The sequence below is a fragment of the Fundulus heteroclitus genome, chromosome 19 (genome assembly GCF_011125445.2).
Source record: "Fundulus heteroclitus isolate FHET01 chromosome 19, MU-UCD_Fhet_4.1, whole genome shotgun sequence".
Lineage (NCBI taxonomy): Eukaryota > Metazoa > Chordata > Actinopteri > Cyprinodontiformes > Fundulidae > Fundulus > Fundulus heteroclitus.
In genome coordinates, this window is record NC_046379.1 from 26579575 (window position 1) to 26602152 (window position 22578).

Here is a 22578-nt window from a genome sequence, read left to right on the forward strand (position 1 = left end):
GGTGTCATCGTTGACGTTTGGACGGCCGGGGGAATCTCCGCCGGATTCCCAGTCCTTCGTCTTCATCCATCCAAGTCTTCCTCTGTCCGCCCCCTTCAAAATGCCCTTTGATGTGAACACACCAAGTCAGTTTGCTATGTTTGGATGTTGAAACCAGTGTCTAATTGAGAATCTGTGGTAAGGAGGGAGTTTTCTGCTCCCAGAGAAGCTCCATGCAGTTAGATTTGATTCTTTAGAAGTTCATTATGCTGGGATTAAATGACGCAGCGGTGGACTCTGACTCCTAATTCACTTACTTTTGAATAGCCGCACTGGATTTTATTTAGGGCTGTCAGACTAAAGGAGGCTGAATATAAATACACACCGCACTTTAAAGATATTATTTGCACACACCCCCACCGCCACCCCCATGCATTCTCTTCTCTCCACATAACATCTTGAATGAAAAGCCTTGAGGTTTGTGGTTGCAAGCTGACAAAATGCTCAGTCGACATGAAGACTGTTGCAAAGGCGCTGTGTGTGTGTGTGTGCAGGCTTTAGGACCCAGCCTCTCTGCCGGGGCCTAAAGCACCCTCCCTCCTGCAGAAGCCAGTGCAGACACCGACTCAGTGCAGTGCGGCCGCTCAGCTGATGCCTGTCCTCACAGCCGAAGCCAGCGGGGCGTTTTGGGGTTTCTATTGCCCCGTCTCTTTGCTCTGCCATTGAATCCTTTCATCAGAGGGCTGGGTCGGCTACCCCCCCCCCCCCCCCCCCACCCCCCCTGCCGCCCTCTGGACCATAGGCTCCTGGAGACTTTGTCATCAGTGAAGAGAGAAGAACCGGGTGGGATCTGAGCTGTGGAGATGTGGTGAGGGGAAGGTGGGATTCTGCGAGAAGACGGAGAAGAAGAGGGAGATGCTCCAGCAGCATCTCTGAATCCCCCTCCCCGCTCCTCTATTTGCATCCCCCCCCACCACCTCCTCCTGTCTAGCCGATGCTCCCCTTAATGCAATAACACACTCCTTCAGTCAAGACGAGCAGCTCTTGGCGAGCAGGAAACATGTCACAGACTAGGAGAAGCGCATACAGCCGGGTGAGTGTTTGGATGACTGGAAGACCAGACCGTGTGCCCGAAGTTGCCGGTTTGATCCGTTTCACCGTGTCGTCTCCCGCTGGACGTTCTCTGCGTTCTGTGGAGGGGCTTCTAATCCATTTCAGCTGTGCGCTCTCCAGCATGCGTTGTCGCCTCTTTGTTTGGCTCGGGCGCCCCTCCGGGTTCAACATTGTTGCCTTTGTTAGGACTCAACTCTGTGGCTGGCATACGTTTTGCTCTAAAGTCTTGTTCTTATCAGTTAAGATGGGGGGGGGGGGGGGGGAAAAAAAACAACAACCACAAACCAAGATCCCCAGGAGACTTCCTGTCGGTCATCCGTCTCTGAGTCAGGCTGCCTCCCTGTCACCGGGAAGGATGACATCAGTGATTCAACTTAGGAATTTCCTAAACATTCAGGCTTTAAGGCTATTTTTTTAAGTCCTTAAGGTCAGAGAGAATCCACAACTAAAGCAGAGTAGATATTAGAGCTCTTTGTTTTAAATATAGCTTTTTAAAGTACATAAATAGATCAAACGTGTAAAAAAACAACAAGATTTCTGTTTACCATAATTAGATGGAAATTTCAGACAGCTAAGACACTGTGAGTGTAATATAGGAATATTGTTTCAGACTCGCGTTCAGTGTGAGGTCGCATGTGTTGTAAGAGTAGAGGGGCTCTAAATAATTCAACAGGCCCTCTTCAGGTCCTCCGCCTCCGGCGCGCGTTTATCCATCGGGTCGGGACAATAGAGCAATTATTTACAGACTGTTGACTGAAATAAACACTTCTCAAGCGGACACGTCCACCTTTTATTGTGTCCCAGCAGTAATTGTTTACTGTTACGAACTGAAACCCGCTAAAAAAGGATCGACGGCTTTAAATTCAACCGTTTGCCAGAGCTCCAAGTTCTCAGCCGTGACGTAGAAACCCGTTTATGCGAGGAAACCAGTTAAAATATGCATTTGTATGCTGACTTTAAATTATTAACTGGCTTATGATTTAATAATGGTTCCCTTTATGTAAGCAGTGGCATCCAGAGCATAACTGAGATTAAAGAGGCACATCAGGGAAACACGTGACTGCAAAAACTGTTCCTGAATATTGAGATGAAGATATCGATTCGGATTTAAAGGAGCTATAAGTAATACTGACACCTTGTGTCTCAAATCGGTACAACAGCCTGCCAATCACAACAATCTAATATGCCGTTTTTAAACGGTTTGTTGCTGTTGTGAGTTTTTACTCCCACGGGATAGGAAGATGTTATATCCTGTTCTATTTCTGGTCCGCTTCTCTTACTGGCTTGCATGTTAGCAGGCTGCTGCTCTTTTGCCATGATAAAATACCAAATGCTGCACTCTGTGTTGGGAACCCTGGGAACGCTCGTATGATTGGCTGAGGAACCAGGAAGTAAACATGAGCTACACCCTGCACTGAAGTAGTTCCAGACTGCAACCTCTAGGTTTGAAAGGAGAAAAACATGACTAAGACACTGTTGATGGAGAGGACTGATTGGTTATAGGGAATGTTACTTCTATCCTGGGTGACAAATGAGAAGGATTTAGGTTGATTTTACAGTAAATATCTTACTTATAGCTCCTTTAACTAACTTTATTGTCTTGCTTTTTCTTCTATCTGGGCTTTAGTATCTCAGCCTCTAAACTATATACTAATATAGTCAAATGGTGCTCATTAATATTGTGATTATATTGCGATTTAACATATTTTACAGCTCCACCTGGGAAGCATAAATGAATAAAAATAAATAAACATGCCCAAGCTTAAACTGCAGTAGTTGCCCCCAATTTTCTCAAACTGCGAACTTTTTCCACTTTTGAGGGGTTGAAATAGTTTGGGAAATACTGGTTCTAATTACAGTGATTTTACCAGAGAGGCCATCCAAACAAAAGGCGCTTTATTTCACCAACGTCCAGCGTAGGTTTACTCTCATAATGTAGACAGGTGACGGTTCATGGCCTTTCACCTTTGCAGCGTGTTTAATACACACAGTCAAAAGGGAAACATGGTGGTAGGCTGGCACTGGTCAGGGAGAAGTCACAGGTGCTAATTGGAGATGTTTGATGTTGCGTTAGCTCTCTATTTAACTGGGTTTAATTTGAACCTATTACTGTTTCCTTGTATTACCATAAGAAGGATTTTAGTGTAAAGCAAAGCTACAGTACCTTTGTAGTGCGTTTATTTTATTAATTTTTTTATTCGTCTCATTGTATTCCCAAACTTCAATGTATTTCATTAAGATTTCATTCGAGAGACCAACACAAAGTTGTTCAAGGTTCTTTTTATAATGACAAACAATAATCAATCAGTTGTGACGTTTGTATCTTGTAATCCATCCATGTGCTTCGTTCTAAACCGTTCCGTTGCGTCTCTGGCTGTGTGTTTCTGGTTTCTGTCCTGCTGGAAGGTGAAGCTCCGCCCCCAGGCTCCAGTCTTTAGCAGCCTCTCACAGGTTTTCTCCCAGGATTGCCCTGGATTTAGCTCCATCCGTCTTCCTTTATAGTCTCATCCATCTTCCCAGTCTCTGTGGGACAGGCCAATCCCCACAGCACGATGCTGCCACCGTCATGTTTCACTGTAGGGGGCTGTAGGAGTGTTCAGGGTGACGCAAATACACACCACAATTCTTATTTTTACCTTTTATTTGTTCCTGTAACACTGAATGCTGGTTTGATTTCTAAGAACGGCTCTGATAAACTTTGGCCTTGTCCCGTAGGAGTTTCGCAAAGACGTCGCCTGATCAGAGCAGTCCTACACACCGTGATATCATCTCTTAAAAAATTTTAAAACAGTTTTTGTTGGATATTTAAATGGGACGTTGAAGAATTGGTATGTGTGTATAAGAGGTGATCCGCTACTAAAAGGAGGGTTTAGCCTGGAATCTTGACATGGACCGGACAGACTGCTCTTTGTAGACTGACCCTTCCTCACCTGCTGTTTATATGGCTTCATATGTAGGTTTTCTAGCTGGTTTAACCTTTATGTTAAACAGCTACACCGGCGGCGCTGAGTGTTTACAGTAATCTCAAGGAGAGTCCGATCATGTTCCTTTTAGAGAGTATCCAGCTCTCCTCCTCTGTGGGCTGTTCTGCTGACTCACCATCGCTTCTAGGACATCACACTGTCAATTGGGTTAGGCAGGATTATGCCACTAAAATGTTACAGCTGGCACATTTAGGGATGTTTCAGCGCGCCTTCTGCTCTCCACACCTCAGCTCTGCATAAAAGAAGCGTGAGCAGGTTTTTCCTCTGGCATTATAAAATCAGTCAGGAGCAAAGGTTATCAGCATTAAAAGTGCAGGATCAGGACAAGGCTGCTGTTTGACTTTTTGTTTTGCGCCCCAATGTTTGACTATTTGAACCTTTTCGTACTTTATAGAGAGGTTAAAAGAAACCACAAACAACGCCTAACTGTGATTTAGGAAGTTACAATTTAAGAAGTTAGTAGGTATTTATGTTTTTATCGAGACCAAACTACCCATATATCATAAACACTATATATATATATATATATATATATATATATATATATATATATATATATATATATATATATATATATATATATATATATATATATATATATATATATATATATATATATATCGAACTGGTCATTTATTCTACAGAGGCTGTTTGCATTTTGAATATGTAACTATTTTAAATGAATCAAATGTGTCTTTAAAATTTGTCGGCTTGTACTGCAGCACTTTTGGGCTGGAGTGGATCAGGATGGCACACCATGACTCGGCTGTTTTTACTCACTTTTTTCTTGCAAAAACATTCAAAAATTCAACTTATTTATACTAAAGTTACAGAGGAGTTACAGAGGAGTGGACCAGTTTCGGTCCAATCTGCTGGCTTAATGGCTTTAACGACTGCCCATTACTAAGGGGTGGACCTGTTTCTGTTGAATTTGCATGTTATCTAAGCCATTACAATGCCTTTGTTTAGACAGTAGTATAAAGCTTGGTACTGCACATTACTTTGAATTGAGAAAGCTTTCTGGAGAGGAAGCAAAACGTCTTCAACTACGGAAAACAAGCCCGTTTGCTTTGTTTTTTTTTCTTTTTTTGGAATACTAAAGAAAGCTGAGTAAAATCCGCCAGACTGTGAGGACATCTCAGACCACCCCACAGATGTTGGCTAGGATCCCGGTCCTAACCATTCTTCTTCTTCTGCTGAAGCCATTGTTTTGCTGATGAAAAATGTGTGGTTTGGGTCGTCGTCGTGGGAAGTGAACTTCCACCTTCAGCTTTCTAGCAGAAGCCTTATGCATCTGTGCCAGCAGGTGGGACTGTCCATAACTCCCTCCTCCTTGATTAGGGCCTCGGTTCCAGTGAAAGAAACTCAGCCCTGAACAGCATGATGCTGCCACCGCCGTCTTTCTTTTTGGTCTAACGTGCAGTGTGTTGTTTTTTTTGAGTCAAAAACACCTTTTGAAAAGTTCAGCCTGGCTTTCATCAGACTATAACTCAGGTCCCACATGCTTTTAAGACACTGAAATGTGTTATTACAACGTGTTGCTTGGGTGTCCCCCCCCCCCCCTCACCCCAATAGCCCAGACACACACATGAAGAATACAAGAGATCACATGTACAGAGACAGCTTTAACGTCTTTAACGTCTCTGCTAATGCTGACATAAGGGTTATTTAGGTAACTGCGAGCACAGTTTTTAAAAGCATGCACCTTTTCCCAAATCATTTAAGACTGAAACATCTCATTAACTCAAATTTGTTAAGAGGAGTGAATAGAACCTGATCGTCTGCAGATAAAAACACACAGATGAATACTTTTCACACACTTGCGAGCATTTTTCCTCACGTGTACTGTACGTGTCTAATTAACACACTTTTAATACCAAGATTATCATCAAATTATTACTTTGCATGAAAGTGCACCCCATTATTTAGATCTCTGTAGCTTCTTGAGAGCCGTAGTTCAACAGTCCAAAATCTTTAGACATGAAGCAAAACCAATGCTGTCATTTAGGATTTCATTAACTTCAACCGTAGATCTGTTTCCTTCTAGTTTTATTTTTAATATCTGCCGATTTCCCTTGCAAACCGGCTTTTATCTGCTGAGAGTTTTGCCGCACATAATCTATTATTAGTGTCCTAAAAATCTAAGCAGAAAGACTTCCTGTCCGACTTCCCTTTTCAACAGCTTTCAAAAGATGCCATCTTTTGAACTTGTGAATGATCAGCGATGGGAGTTGGACAACACAGCCCAGCAAATGTGAAGAGAGCCTTAAAAGAAAACTGCTGGAAATGAGGGAAAAGGCTTTTATTCACCATCAAAAGTCAGCAAAAAAGACTGAATTATCTGTGAACCTATAGGAGCATAAAAGGCCCTTTTTGTTGTATGTACTCACGCGTACGTTGAGGTCAGAGGGTCTAATCCTGTCTTTGGTTCCGTGTCCCACCCAGACCACCAGCAGCGGCAGCAGCAGGATGAGCTCAGACGGAGGCGGGCGGCCCGTCAAAGTGGGCTCCCTGGTGGAGGTGATCGGCAAGGGGCAGCGCGGCACGGTGGCCTACATCGGAACCACGCTCTTCGCCTCTGGCAAGTGGGTGGGTGTCATCCTGGACGAGCCCAAGGGCAAGAATGACGGCACGGTGCAGGGCAAGCGGTACTTTACCTGCGAAGAGAACCACGGCATCTTTGTCAGGCAGTCGCAGGTAATGTGGGAATGCACTTTCTGAAAATACATAGAAGATGCGCCACAGAAACTCTGCTATAACCGAAGCAGGACCGTTTAAACCTACGGCTTCTATTGTCACGTTGTGATGGTCTAGGTTTAGTTTCTCTTTTTATTTGCTACAGGCTGTAACTGTGGGCGTTAATATTCCCCTCTGCAGCAAGCCTCTGTTTTCCATTGCCGCAGGATGCTGAGATTTTTTTATTTTTATTCTTTTAGACAGAGCATTTCTGGTTTCTCTCCTAAAACAGGACTGCTGTGTCCTGCCTTTCATGATGTCCACACATGAACTACAGTTTGAAGACTATGTTTGTACAGTACATGGGAATTAGCAATTGTAAAACTCTGGATCATTTTGCATTCAGGGTCATAACTGACTCACATGCCAGTCAGAAGCAAACATTCGCTCACCATTAGTGAGAATGTCATCAATTCGGGGCTTTCAATGACACATTTGAGCTGCTCTTTTTTCCAGGGACGACTGATAACTACAACATGCAGTTTCAAAGAATTTTCTCAACAAGAATTTGTTGAATTTGAGTTTTCGGCAGAATGTCTCTTATCGTCACTGGCTCAAAATTCTACATACAGGCTCCAATATATACATACACCCCCACTGATATTTGGTGAAATGACCCTTGGCAAGGTGCAGAGAAACAACACACTTTTTGTTTTTATATCGATAAAGTTCTGACATCCTTCTGGCAGGATATGTGATCTCTCTACTTGTGAAAAATGCCAGAGAAAATATAAATGGGTTATTTGTTTCAGACTGCGACTCCACTTTACAGCACAGCTTATATCATTTCAACAGGTTTGAAGTTAAGACCATTCCAGAAACTTAATGTTAGCCTCCTTAACGTTTCATGGTCATACGAGACAGCAATCGAGCTATTTAGCTTTAGTGTCATGAAGAATGTTTCAAAGAGTCAGTCAAGGTGAGTTTTCAAACTTTGGAAGATGACCAGCATGGTGGTGGCAGCAGCATGCTGAGGGTACATGTCGCTGCCAGTGGTACTACTGGATCTAGAAAAGACGGAGGGCTCCTCTCAGATTCTTCGACTTTACTTCAATGTCTTGACTAAAACAAACATGGACATAAATGGCTCTGTCATGATTTGGGTTTCGTTTTTTGTGTTGTGGACTGTCTGAACTTTACATTCTCGCTCCGTGCTCCTCAGTCTCCTCTCAGCCCTCACGCTCCTTAATTAGTTCCATCTGCTGCCGCCACTAACCAGACTCACTCAGATCACCGGTCACTCTCCCTGCTTCATTCAAGCTCCCAGCGCCAGACCGTCTCGTCTTGTCTCTCTGCCTGCATGTGGTTTTCCCCAGTGTTTTGTAGCCTTGCCTTTCCGATCCTGTGGACGTGTCGTTGCTCTGCTGTCGCTAGTTGCCTTAACTAGTGCTCGTGTGCACCGCCTGGTTCAGGTCGTTCCTGAGGATTCTGCGTCTCGCTCCGCCCACGCTGGGAAAACATCAGCTGTACCTGGTCAGGTCCGGTTCTGCCTGCATCACTTGGTCAGCCTGCATCTGTCGGTCCCTGCCCTGGTCAGCCATTCCTGCCTGCCTGTCTTCCCTGTCACCTTCTTCCTTTTTAAACATTTTAAAAGCAACCTCTGTGTGCGGCTTGAGTATCGGGTCCCCAGCGTACAGAATCATTATAGGACACTGATCCCAGATACATAGCAAAACTGGTTTAAGAATAAAGTCTAAATAATAAAGAATAAAGTCTAAATAATGTTAGTCTTCTTGAATAACTGCGACCTCAACCCCATGGAAGGTTTTTTGGACTATGACTAAAAGCCAGTCGGTGCCAGGAAACCAACCATTTCTGATTCGGGTTTTGAAATATTAATCTAGGGGTACGACAGAAGATGGTTGATGGCTACTCAAGCATTTAGTTTCTCTGCCACTTGCAAAGGAACATTTAACCAACAATGAAAGAGGGTTAATATACCAAATGGATCCTTTTGGTATGAGAGAAAATCCACAATGAGGAGGAGCATTGACTCTACTCCGTGTTTCGTTGCAATGATGGAGCTCCATACCCAAAGGATGAGTCCATCCACCCAACGTGGAAAGTTGTTCTTTTGGCCAGGAACAATGTCTAATGACCAGAGGTCAAAACAGAGAATTTTGTCTTTTTCTTAACCTTTTTCCTTCACAATGGCGGACCGGAGGAAGGTTCACATTACTGCAGATGAAGACCCAATCCATCTCCTCCCTACATCCTGCCATCACTTGGGAGCCAGACACCTAAACTCCTCGGCTTGAAGCCTGCCTTATCCCATGGGGGAGTGATGGCCTAATGGTTAGAAAGCAGGGCACTTGTGTCCTGGAGGGGCTGCAAGCTCCCTGGTTTGACTCCCACAGACCCATTCTGAAGAGCGTATCTAAAACAATTATTTTCTAATCTTTTTGAAACAGTTTTTCGTTAAAGACGATGGAAAGTCATAAACATCAGACGTGAGCGATGTTTGATGTTTTTTAGAGCACGATGTTGGCTTTAGTCAAAGCTATTGAACATACCAATAGCTCTAATATCAGCAAAGTTAGCAGACCACCTTTACCCAATACAAGGTCACATAAATGTAACTTCACAGCCAGAAAAAGCTGTGTTATGGTTGCTGCCTCATGGGCTGTGAAGATATTTTGTAAAAACAATCCCTTTCCAGGCAGCTTTAGTTGTTTGACACTTTCAGGGCTTTCCCTTACCCTTGAACACAAGTTTAAAGCATTGTTAGCATGCTTGGCTAAAAAACAAAACGTTTTACTTCTTGGTGTCAGCGACACCAATCCCTCGACACATTAGATAAGGTTTGAGAACTGACAGGTGGCCATTGTGCCCGCGTTTAGTTTTGATTGTGGTTTTTAAATGTATTGAAGCAGAAACAGTAAACGCACAGAACTAATCTAGTAGAATAGACTATGAAAATACCTTTTACTGGACCCATTTACTGTTTGCAATCAAACACCTGCATATTTGGTGGAAAAACCTAGTGTGTACATAACAGACAATTTATGTATGACTACGTAATTTGCAGACATATACAGAAAACATGACATTGATGCAGAGTTTTTGGTCCTAAAGTCTGAAAACCTCCTCCAGCCAAAGGTAAAAGGCTACAGTGTGTGAATTATATATTACAAAAGGCCAGATTTGGGCAAAAATGATCGGCTGTGTCAAATGCAGCGACCATGTCCACTACAGCAGTTCAGAAATCCACAGGAAGCCAGCCGTCGACCTGAACATCAAATGCCATGAGAGTTTGGATATGGCTCTTTTCGATGGTCTGTTATTTTGGTTTTGATTGTTTGAAAATAATCCTTTATTAAATGTGTTAATATTTGGTAGATAGTTCTCATCTTCCAGTAGTTATCCTGAAAGTAGCCTCTGTTTGAAGAGTTGAGGTATTTTTTTTCTAATTCTGCAGGAGCCTTGCCTGTATTTACACTGTGTGGGAGCATGAATGCGTAAAAGACAGTGTCCTTTCAATACAGTTCAGTTTTTTATACTGCGCACCAGAGTTGCACAAGTTGGTAGCACTGTTGCTTTGCAGCAAGAAGGTCCTGGGTTTGAATCCCAGCCTGGATGCAGACTGCATCGAGTCATTGACTTGCAGGAATGATTCCTCCTAGGTGGGCATGTGGACAGTCGTTGCATTCAGTTCAACATTTTATGTTGTTGACTGCTGTCTGTATAGTGGTGTAACCCAATGTGTCAATGTAGAGGACCATAATATGAAAGCTCATTCTTGATTAAAAACAAACATGTAGGCAATAACGTTCAAACTGTATGTCATCATTTCAGTCAACCTTTGTACAATTTAGAGTGCCCCATTTATATATTGCAACTCCTCCTCCTTTCCCACGTTTTCTGTCACTACTGTAGCAGGTCTAACCAGGTACCTCACTGAGTTGGTTTTACTGAAGATTACTAGATTTGGCCCTGTCTTCTCCTATGTTTGAGAAATGGCAGCGGTGCTTCTGCGTGCAGCTTCTTGATGACGCAGGCTGTAAATTGGTCTATAAAGCAATAAATCTATAGCTATAGAGCCGATAAGCAGCACAGGTCAAGCACCCATGCTTATCTCGCCATCAAATGCAGCGATCAAGAGGATAAGGGAGGTAAAATCTTCACAGCATCTTAGAGTCACCAAGTCTCTATTAAAACAATTAGATGCAATCTACTACAGCCCGAGCGGTTCTTTGAAAGTGGCAGAAAATAAAATGCAGTTTGTTCAACTCTACCGGGACTTTAGCTGGAACAGTGAGCTTTGGATAGACTTAGACTTAGACAACTTTATTGTCATTTTGTATGCACAAAGTGCATACAGAACGAAATTTCGTGGGCATACAGCTTGAAGAAAAAACCCACAGTTAATTGCAGCAAGTTTCAGGATAAAGATGCAGCAGCGATTTATGTAAGCAATTGAAATGGCTTCAGCAGTTTCAGCAGTTCAACAGTCTGATGGCAACAGGAAAAAAGCTGTTGCAGAACCTGGTGGACCTGCAGCTGATGCTGTGGAACCTCTTTCCAGAGGGCAGCAGGGAGAACAGTCCATGGTGGGGGTGTGAGGGGTCTCTGATGATGTTACGGGCTCGGGACACACAGCGCTGCGATAAAATGTCTTTAATGGAGGGAAGAGGAGCCCCGATGATCCCTTCTGCTGTCATCACCAATCTCCTCACGTTCTTCCAGTCGGCGGCACTGCAGCCTCCACACCACACAGAGAGACAGCTTGTCAGAATGCTCTCTATGGTGCTTCTGTAGAAGGTCGTGAGGATGGGCGGGGGCATATGGGCTCTCCTCATTCTCCGCAGGAAGTACAAGCACTTCTGTGCCCTCTTCACCAGTGACGTGGTGTTCACAGACCAGGTGAGGTTGTCCGTGATGTGCACCCCCAGGAACTTGGTGCTTATAGCCAAATCAGTTCAACAAGGTTTCAGCAGACACAAAATCCACCTCCATCCATGGGCATCTCAGTCCACAGACCTAAATCCTATAGAAAACCTATGGGCTTAGCTGACAGGAGGAGAGCATCAGACAGGACCCAGGCCTAAGGAGACTGTATAGAGGGTCAAAGAGTCTTCCTCTGCATGCTGCGGTCTTGTGAAATGTTGTAAGCATTCTGCTATTGGCCGATGTGGATTGTACAAGTATTAGCAGCAGTGTTAGCAATAATTGCGCCTCTGTAGATTTTGTCAAAACCTGTAAATGTTTTTTTTTCTCTGCAGTGTTGAGAGGAGGGTTTTGTAATGAAAGATACATTTATTTGAAGACCTTTTTAACCTATTTTCTAGGTCACCATTGGGTGTGGAAGCCGATGTACTCCCTTTTCTTATTTTCATTGGATGATTCCTGACCATTGAAGTTACTGTGAAGAATTCCTTCCAACAAAGCAGAGTCACATCACAGAGACAGCACAGAGACAGCAGATATAGGATTGCTTTCATCATCAGATAACGTTGTACTGTGTGACTCCTCTAAAATCAAATAAGATATTTATAATTTTCTGAATAAAAAAATAAAAAAGCCAAATACTATTTCGAGCCCATCCCAAATACCTGCAGTAACAGTTGATGTATTCTTAAGTGCTTTTGTTAATTATTCGGACTATAAACAATCTTGTTGTTTTTCTATAAGATAATCATGAGGTTGATGAGGATGTTTGTAAAAAAAAAAAAAGTTTAAATACTGCTATACTTAATTTCTTATAAGACAAAAATAAAAGCTGGTCGTTATGTAACGTAGTTCAAATGTGGATGTGAGTGAGCATCCCTGCCAGTTTTGCTCCTGCGTTTTCTCCTACTCACATCTGTCTGCCAGCTCAGTCGCTCACTAGAACGGGCTGCTGGTAAATGTCTGTGGGGGTTTGACAGACATGGCTGACTGCCTCCTGCTCTACGTCCCTCTGTCTCAGATCCAGCTGGTTGACGACGGAGCGGACACATCTCCGGAGACACCTGAGCCAACCACCGGCAGGGTCCCCAAACGAGGTAAGGGCTCTCAACACGTTGAACACATTCATAGGGTTCCTACAGTCTTGGAAGGTGAGGAAAAGTATGACATTTACTTTCACAGTTTCCCCAAGAAAGAATGGGGAAACACTGACTATGAAAACAATACTTGTCTTCAGTGTTGTCCGTTTTTCCATTCTCCAAAAAGAATCCAAACGTAACAAACCAAAGCTTTCTAAAAATAAAACTGCTCAACAAAGAGAGCAATTAAAGACTGATTATGCAAAATAAAAGCCTATCACGGCTCTCTGTTCTGTGATATAAAACATTATCTCTAAAGTGTTACCAAACACATCCATTGTTAAAGCGAGTTTATACAATAAATATCTGTTCTGAAGTTCTGGAGCTGTTTAACAAATCTCGATCACTGAAGAAATCCATCCAGAGGCAGATAAACACAAAAGCAGAAATATAAAAGACCACACAGTAAGGGCAAATTTACAACATAGAAAATATACTATGTACACAGTAATTGTTGTTATTAAACAAAGCATAATGAAAGAAATTAAATACATATGAAACTGACTAGGGTAATTTAAACAAATTGTAAAACATGTATGTATATTTATGCAACAAAACCCACCAACAGAGTATTTATAAAAATGAAAAGACTGTGGCAGAATCAGCAGGGATTGTAAACACTTGTAGGGAGCAGTGATGGTTCTAAAAGTCTAATAGATGCTGGGAGGAAGGAGCTGCAATGACGCTCCTTTGTGCACCAAGGATACAGGGGTCTGTCCCTGAAGGAGCTCTCCGGCTCTGCAACAGCTTCATGCCTGGGGTGGGAGGCACTGTCCAACAGGGACGTTATTGGATTATGAACCGGTTCAAGCGTTGAGTACATGCACAGAACAAATCACACTGCAAAAAGGGAACTAAAAATAAGTACAAATTTCTTGAAATTAGTGTATTTTTCCTTGATTTGAGCAGGTAGATAAGACTATTTGCCAATAGAATGAGATTTCTGCACTTAAAATAGGAACAATTCATCTCTAAAATAACATAATTAGACATCTTGCACATGAAATAAGACGATGGAGATGAATTGTTCCTATTTTAAGTGCAAAAATCTTATTCCATTGGCAAATAGTCTTATTAACCTGCTCTAATCAAGGAAAATTACAATGATTTCAAGAAAATTTCACTTACTTTTAGTTCTATTTTTGCAGTGCAGTGTGTGAATGTGGCATCATTTTCTTTAGGTGAATAAAAACAAAACCTAAGTAATCATTTTAGGACCAAAGGAGGAGGGCTCAAGAGTCCGCGCACAGCTTCCGTTATCACAGCTAGAAACTACTGAAACCTCTGATTTGAACCTTCAGAGGCAAAGTTGGCCTTCTATCACCTGATGGACAGTTTCAGTATTAAAGGACTCATGTCACAGCAGAATATTGTAAAACTAATCCATGCGTTTATCTTTAGTCGAATTCTTCACTGGAACAATGTCTTCCAAACTTTTTCTTCCTTCATTTTGCAAAGTACTTTCTAATGTTTTCTTTTCCTATATTTTGATCCTGTTAATCACCTGTAATGGTCTTGTTGCTTTGCCTAAATTGATCCAATATGTCAGATTAAAAAGATATACGTAAGCACTTGATCTATCATGAAGGACCTGACAATGGTGGTAGGGAGAAGTAGATGTGACAGTGCAGTGTTAAGAGCTCACCATCTGTTCAAACACATTATATTGACTTTACTGTGTTTATACCAGGATCTGTTTCAGAGCTTTATAACTTGTAAAGCACAGTTAGCTGATAACATTTTAATACGTTTCTTTATTTCTTTATTCCGCTGTTTTATCTCTGCAGAGATCCTGGAGACGTCCAAGTCTGCCAAACTGGTAGGTCAGACGGCGTGTACAGTGGTGTAGTTTCCCCAGTAGAAGATACGGCAGCATACACCTGGACACACAGTACCCTGCAGGCACATGTGTGCATGGAAACTTAAAAAGATACACAAACTAACCAAGTCTTTCTGTTTACTGTGGCAAGGTAAAAAAAAAAAAGAAAAAAAAAAAGAAGCATTTTCAGTATCCTTTAGCACTGATATGATTGCTTCTGGCATTTTAACCAGTTAAATCTGGTTTCCAGAAGGAGAATATAGACAACGACCATTTTGGCTCAAAAATGCGTGTGCTTTTGAAATGATCTGAAACCAATATTGCAATCCAGCTTCTTGGATCCTGAGCCTGAAATGTTGACCAGCAGAGGGCGTCATTTCCCTTGAATTAAATCACAACTGATGCTGGGTGGAAGGCAGAGTATCTTTTTAGTTCACTATTAGTCATAAAATGTTTTATGTGGCATTTTAAACACAAAGTCTTGTATTGTTAACCTTAGGCTGGCATAAATTGACCTTACATATGCAACGTGTACAGGGAAAGGTTCCTGACGAGAGGTCGGCCTTTCACAACATTTTCTAGAAGTCTGGTTTCATCAGCTGAAATAATATTACAGCAACCTAAGTCGAATTAACCACATTGTGTGTGTCCTTTTTTTTTTTTTTTTTTACCATGCCTTGCCTTGCTAAATAGTTTGACTCTTTTTCACATTTTGTCATTTTAAAACCTCAAACAGCAACCTCTTTTATTTAGGATTTGATATGATAGACCAACATAAAGGAGCAGATGATCGTGAAGGGAAAGGAAATGTATATATAGTTTTGCATTTTTAACAAATTAAATTACATTTACCCTAAAATGCCATTCAGTGAAACCAGCTGGCTTCAGCCGTCACATTAATAAATAGTGTTCCTATGTGTGACACATGTTAAAGAGTGTCTTAAAAGAATGTGATTATTCAAACAAAGCAATAACAAGTGCCTTTGTCATAAGCCATGGTGAGGACATGGCATATGCCTTGCAGAAGGTGCTCTAGTGTGACTAGATCTAGATGTAACTTTTTCGGCTACGTGCTAAATGCCTCACTGTGAACACTCCTTCCTCAAAGGGGGAAACATGGTCATGGCAGCATTATGCTGTGTGGAAGGCCTTATTTAGCATGGGAAGTTAAATACAGCCATATAGAGCCAGAGCTTTGAACTAATGGTTTATATCAAAGAATATTCACGCTCCAATGGCCAAGTCAAGTCCAGCTCTAGATCAAACTGATTGTCTGTGGCAAGATTTGAAAACTGATGTGCGATTCAGTCTGACTGAGCTCAAGCTGCTTTGGAAAGGAGATTGGGCAAATATTTCAGTCTCTAGTTGTGCAAAACTGGTAGAGATATTCACCAAGAGATCTGCACCTACTAGCACATGGTCTTGACCCTGATGAGACTGAATGCAGTTAGTTTCACACGTTTTACACATTTTAATTGTCAAACAAAAAAAAAAAAAGATTTCCTTCCACTGCACTTTAATGCGCTGTGCTATGTTGGTCTAGCACATAAAATCCCTATAAAACACATTGAAGTTTGCGGTTATGATGCAATGTGGTAAAGTTTATGAAGTATTCTTACCTCGGACCGACACTACATGTGCATCTCATGAGAAACTAAAGAATGTGTGAGACCAGGACCTGGTTGTAAAAGTGCAAAGTAAAGAATTGAAATGTCTGACTGGGCTCCTCCAAAGATGACCAAAACCACCTCAGCTCCCATCAGCCCCTGCATGTCGTTGTTTTTCTCTTGACCTTTAACCTCCCCCCCCCCTCCCTCCTTTCCCTCCCGTCCCTCCTTGGACCACACAGCGAGGACTGAAGCCCAAAAAGGTGCTGCATGTTTCTCTAAACTCGGTGCTGTTGCAGTGTTCTGATGATAATGGCCGCAGTCGCCGTGGTAGCCGTGGCTCTGAATGGCCTAGCCGCTGCATGGCAAACGGAGCCGCCCCTGTCATATACCCATGATTCCTCACAGCTCACCGCGCCGCCGTCCCTGTTGTTTGTAGCGAGGCGCTCTGCGCTTGTGTAAGTGGAGGCTGGCAGAGAGCAGGCTGATGTCTGCGTAGGCCTTCGTCTCCTGAACTGATGCCGCCTCGCCTCGCGCTCTGCTCTCATCTTTGTCCATTCATTCAGCTCCGACCGTCATGTTTGGTCTGTCTCCCCGCTCTGTGTCTGTCTGCTTTCTGTGCGTAATTAGGTGCGTTGGAATAAAGCAAAAGGAGTGTTCAAATGTTTCCGGTTTCAAGATTTTTCAGACTTTATGTCTGAAAAACTTCTGTTCTTAGTTACGGCGCTCAGGACAAATGCAAACTGCTGTCCATAATCATGACATGTAACTGTGAAAATAGAAATGTTCTGCATTTGTCTCCTCTTCTAACCCAGCAGGCCTTCCATCATTGGTTATATAGATGACATTTTTAAGGCTCCCACTGATGTCGCTTTGAACTCTCCGTGATCTTCTTGGAGATCATTGATTTGTTGTCCACCAGCTCTAAAAAGATCTACTGTCACTTGTAAGATACACCTTGTTATTAACAGGTTGGACACCCCCCCCCCCCCCCCCCCTTTACCCTCATAACCTCTTCTGGGTTGAACTGTGTTGAACTGATTGGCTCAAGCAGCTGTTGGAGAGTTGTTGGCTGCACATCCATGATAAGAATCGCCATCCCACCACTTCCCAAAGGATGTAGCGTTTTCTTGACATCTGGTGATGGAGAAGATTACAGGAGCACACAGCTAACTCATCGTCGTGTTCGAGGAACCAGTTTGAGTTGATTGGATCTTTGTGACACGGCTCATTATTCTGCTAGTAGAAGCCAGTCGTTTATATCATTTCAAATCAGTTTGCTTGATCTCTTCTGACATCAACAACCTATTTGGTCCACAGAACCGATGCTCACTGGAAATGCTTTCTTTCCCAGACGAATCTAACCGAAAAGACGTCTGTGCCTGAAAAACCCAGTAAAATTTTCAGACCACTCCTTCTGGCCATGTTCAGCATCACTCAGACCTCGGGTCTTCCTCAGCCTGGCTCTCATCTTGAGCTTCAGGAAGTCCTCTTCTCTGTGTCCAGATGTCTGAATGCATGGAGCTGCTGCCATCTTGTTGGCTGATTCACCATCTTAAACAGGTGTAAAGGGGCTGAGTCTATTATTTAATGACAACATAACTGTAACATTTCCTGTTGTGGTCATCTTAAAGGAAAGACATCTAAGATTAGTGCAAACCTTTTGTTGTTGTTGTTATGATGATAAAATGTCAGGAAATCAGTTTAGACTATTCTAGCTATTGTAGCTGTAGCATCAGGAGTATGAGCCAGTTTCAGATTCTTCTCTCAGTAATTATTTCCAGTTAGTATTTTTTTTATATATTGGAGCTGATTTTGCAGCCAGTAGAAAAAGTTACAGTCAGTAATAGCAAATCTCCTGGGCCAGAAATAATGCAGTTCTGCTTCCCTGCTCAGTTTTTAGAGAAGTGCATAATTCAGTGGTTGTTGTTGTTGCTTGAGGTGATTTAGAGAGTTTGGCTGCATGTGTGAACAAATTGTCCCGCAGCAGGCAGAAGCAGAAAGAGCTGGAGCTCACTGATCGATTCTCAGCTTTTTGTCCTGCAGCAGGATAAGCTTACCTTCAATCAGGAGCCTCCCCAATTGAACCGCGTAAAGGATACAAATGTAATGTGCCCTGAAATATTTGCACGTTACTTTAAACATTTTAAAATCTGATTAAATCAACGTTTTTTTGGACCTAACATGAGCTCCATTGTGGCTCTTGAACAATCGTCGTCCTCTGACTCATATGTGCAGAGGTTCCTCTGCCTGACTGGACGGAGAATGTCAGAGTGTGACCGAGGTGAAACGAGACCCCCCCCCCCTCCCCCTCCCACAGAGACCTGCAGAGCATAGATTTGCTGTCGGCTCGGTGCATTCAATCATTTCCAGCACAGCATCTCCTCGCCAGGAGGCTGAATTTCACCATCGGAGGGAGAACTCTGAACACGGAGCCTCCAATGTTCAGTCACTGAGTCTGAAGAAAGCTGACATTTCTGAACATAAAGGGAACAGGGACGGGCTCGACGTGTGCATCCTTTTTACAGATGATGGTAAGAGACATGTGACTTGTAGAAATATCCTCCCCATACAGGCTGAGAGTGTTTGGTTATGTGATGCTAATGCGCCCACGGTGGTAATTTTATCCCCTTTTTGTCTTGCACCAAATGACCTCAGGCCAATAAAGCTGCTCTTTGCTGGGAACCCGATCCATCTGCAGCTCATCTGGTCGGTCCTTTCTGCCTCCCAGCCTCTCACTCCATCACTCTGAGAGCATCCCTTGAATTGCACAGTGGAGAGAAAGCAAAGGGCTTACAGAGAAAGACGTTAAATATTTAAATTGAACAGATCTCCCTTGACTGCTCTGTTATAATACACATAAACAGAGTTTTTTTTTTCTTGTTTTTTTTTTTCCAACACCACCTATCTTTCGTCATATTTTTGTCCGTGAAATGACAAGTGTTTTATGTTCAAAGCTTGCGGCTAATGAGAGTATCGGGCTTGGATTAATCCTCTTACAGCTCTCTGACTACCTGCTGAGCTGTTGGAGCAGAGAAGGAGATTAGTGGAGCTGAGGGAGATATCACGATAGTTACTCAAATAGCTGTTGGCTGCTTAGGACTCAAATGACCAATTAGACCAGTTAATATGGCAATGCAAACTAATTTGGCTACAATCACTGAACGTTTGATGAGCAGAAGTAGGGCTAACGGTTATGGTCACATTTTGTCACACTACAGCCACAGAACTCAATATATTTTATTGGGATTTGATTTGTCAGACTAACACAAATAAAAAAAAAAAACATTAAAATAAAAGCCAGAAATCCCAGAGGTTTGTTAGAACAACTTAGTGGACAAGACCAAGTGACACTGCAGACGGGTCAGGTAGAAGAGTTTAAAGCAGGGTTAGGCTGTGAAGAATATCTCAAGCCTTTAAACGTTTTCTAGATTTCTATTCAATCCAGCCTCCACAAACGGAAAGAACGGGGTACAAACTGCAGAGTAACCCAGGACTAGTCCTCCAGATTTAACCTACAGGCCAGACAAGGAGAGCCTTAATCAGAGAATCAATGGAGGAAGTGTAGCGATCCACTGCTCTGGTGGGAAAATATGCTGACGACACAACTATGTGTGGTGGACTTCACATATTCTGCCTTTAGGAAGAATGGGGAGAAGAAAGATCGTCGAAAGAACGCTTTTGAAAATCCCTTTCGCAGTTTTCCACAAGTCATGTAGGAGACCCAGCGAACGTGAGGAAGAAGGTGCTGCGGTCAGATGAGACCCAAATAATTTCTCCTCCCTGCAGGCAAAGCACTGGGGCAGAAAAATAACGCCGCATGTCACCTTAAACACCCCCACCGGGAAGCATGGTAGTGGTGGCATCATGCTGTGAGGCGGCTCTACCTCCACAGAGACAGGGCAGCCGGTCAGAGTTTATGTGTGAAGAAACAAATCCTGTTTGAGGGCGGAAAAGATTTGAGCCTGAGCAGAGGTTCACCTTCCAGCAGGACAAAGAACCAGAACATACTGCCGAAGCTACAATTTAACAGTTTAGATCCAGGTAGGATGGCGCAATGTCAGGAAAATGTCTGAATTCAATTCTATATTATACAATACTACCACAAAAAGACATACTGTGACCTTAAAGTACAGTTACAGTCTATCCAAATGTCTAAATATGAGTATGCAGAGCATGAAATATTATATCCTAGCTAATATTGTGTGCCAGCAGGGCTTAGTGGCACACATTGATGCTGTGATGAACATTGTGTTTCAACATCTGGTCCACGTCTAGATCAAAGCATATTCATAGGATAGAATGGCCTAGTCAAAGTCCAGACTTAAATCTGATCCTGAATACGACTACACTCCACACCTTTATGCTTTTTTTTGTTGTAAAAATTTAAATAAAATGATGTGTGTATATTAATCTACTACATAGCTGTTGATGTTGGTCGATCTAAAGAAATCAGATTAAAATATATTGACTTGGTGGCGACAGAATGGGGAAAGACTCTAAGTTGTATGAATACCTTTGCAAAAAAAAAAAAAACACTACCTATGACTTCAATGATGCTGATACTTGTTGCAAATATCTAGCCTTTTTATGGTGATTTTATTTATTTTATTTTACTTGTAGGGTTATTTTATTGTTATAGCAAGATTGATGAGATTGAGTGGAAACCAACAGGCTTCGACTGCTCGTATCTAGCTAAATGTCACTGAGCTGAAGGTAAAGGGAAGGAAGGTTTTTACCTTTTAAAGGTTAGAGGAAAACCCTGTCAGCACAGGGAGGCAGACGGGAGTGAATAGACTGGCCTCACTTTCCAGCTTTCACATGGCAGCACCCAGTCAGGGCGAAAAGTGAACGCCTTTAGGTGGAGAAAATCCTCCCTCACCACCTGACATGGCTCCCTGTTACAAGCAACAGGTTGATGGGTCTTTTTTTTTTTTTTTTTTTTTTAAATATGACCACAGCTGTTCAAATCCATCTAAGGGAGATTCAGAAACTAAAATAAATAGCTGGTGAATAACAATCAGGAGGGCCTTCTTCATAAATATTTCATGAAGCAGATCAGGTGTAACCCCCGCTGTGGGTTTTTTTTTAACGCTATTTTAACGACCTCCATTGGAGGGCCTGCCAGTGTTGCTAGGAGACCAGAGGTTTGTATCAGCATCGCTGCTCATTTTTTCCCCCCAACACTTCCATTCACAGCGCCGCCCTCCTCTGTCTCACAGCCTCTGTCTGTCCCCAGTTACTGCCTCACCCATCCCTCCCCCCCCCCTCCCTCTTTCCTCGCTGTCTGTCTGTCTCTGGTCAGGGTGGCGATGAGTGGGCGAGCAGCGAGGAGGCAGGGAGGGCACACGGTGATGTAATGCGGGAGCTCGGCATCGGCTTCGGGCTGACAAATCACAATCGGGGGAAGGGGAGGGAGAGGAGACGGGGCAGGTTAGGGGGAGCAGAAGCGTCTCTCGTGTGGCGGGCGACGGCAGCGGGGGTCTGGAGCTCGTGGCGGCAGGTTGTCAGCGTCCGGAAAGCACGGAGAAAGGCGTGGACCGAGGGCGCTCCGGCGAACGGATTATGAGAGAAGCCGAGAAAGAGGACATAAAGGAGGACGACAGTGGGAGGAAGGGATGGACCGAAGGAGGGAGGGGGGGAGCCTGGGAATGAATCGTCACGGCCGTTTGCACCACTGCAGCTTCCCAGCCTGAGCCGCTGCCTGTCTGATTGTTCGGCTTCAGCCTGTCTGTCCTGAACTCGTTCTCTGTGGCTCCTTACCTGTTTTATCTCCTTCCTCTGTGCGTGTTACCTTGGTCACTGTCTCTTGTGTGTGTGTGTGTGTGTCTCCTTTTCCTACAAATATGATGAGACAGACTCCTGCAACCCGGAAGGTACAGAACTTCCTATGATCCTCTTTATCTGTTGGGATGTGGCTGTTGTCGTTGTTTTCATCGTGCTTTTATTTGATGAAGGTCATGCTTAGAAGTTTTCATCCTTTTTCCCCTCCTTCCCTCTTCAGTGACATTTGAAAGTCTTCCCGCAGTCTTCTTATTGTTTAGTACATCCTTTCCTCACCTTTGGGGCCTTTTTGGCAGAATTATTTTGTGTTCAAGCATGTGTCTGCTGCTTTAAAGTATTGTGTTTTATTTTGCTTACAGTGAAAACTTTTTTTTTAATGTTTTACAGCAATTATGTTATGTTGTACACACCCTGATCTATAGAATATTGTGATTCTCCTGATCATTTAGAATGCCAACAGTGTTTTACGTGATAGAAGCGCTCATTGGAAATTGGCTGCAGCTGTTTACATTACTCAGGCTCAGTTCATC

General features: G+C 43.0%; 1 protein-coding gene across 15 annotated transcripts in view; it reads left to right on the forward strand.

Moving 5' to 3' along the window:
• Nucleotides 1–22578, forward strand: part of dctn1b (dynactin 1b) — a 51814-nt gene that overhangs the window by 5463 nt on the left and 23773 nt on the right. For 6 of the 15 annotated variants that reach the window (XR_004933364.1, XM_036150486.1, XM_036150488.1 and 3 more), the window contains exons 1-6: nt 598–1072; nt 6522–6773; nt 12721–12796; nt 14626–14657; nt 16507–16527; nt 22123–22140. Coding sequence is in view for 14 of the 15 variants with exons in the window: in XM_036150486.1 (XP_036006379.1) it covers nt 1040–1072; nt 6522–6773; nt 12721–12796; nt 14626–14657; nt 16507–16527; nt 22123–22140 (432 nt within the window). In the remaining variant the exon portion in view is untranslated. Of the gene's footprint in view, nt 1–597; nt 1073–6521; nt 6774–12720; nt 12797–14625; nt 14658–16506; nt 16528–22122; nt 22141–22578 lie in introns of those variants that run through there. The other 9 variants (XM_036150489.1, XM_036150491.1, XM_036150497.1 and 6 more) reach the window with 4 other exon arrangements.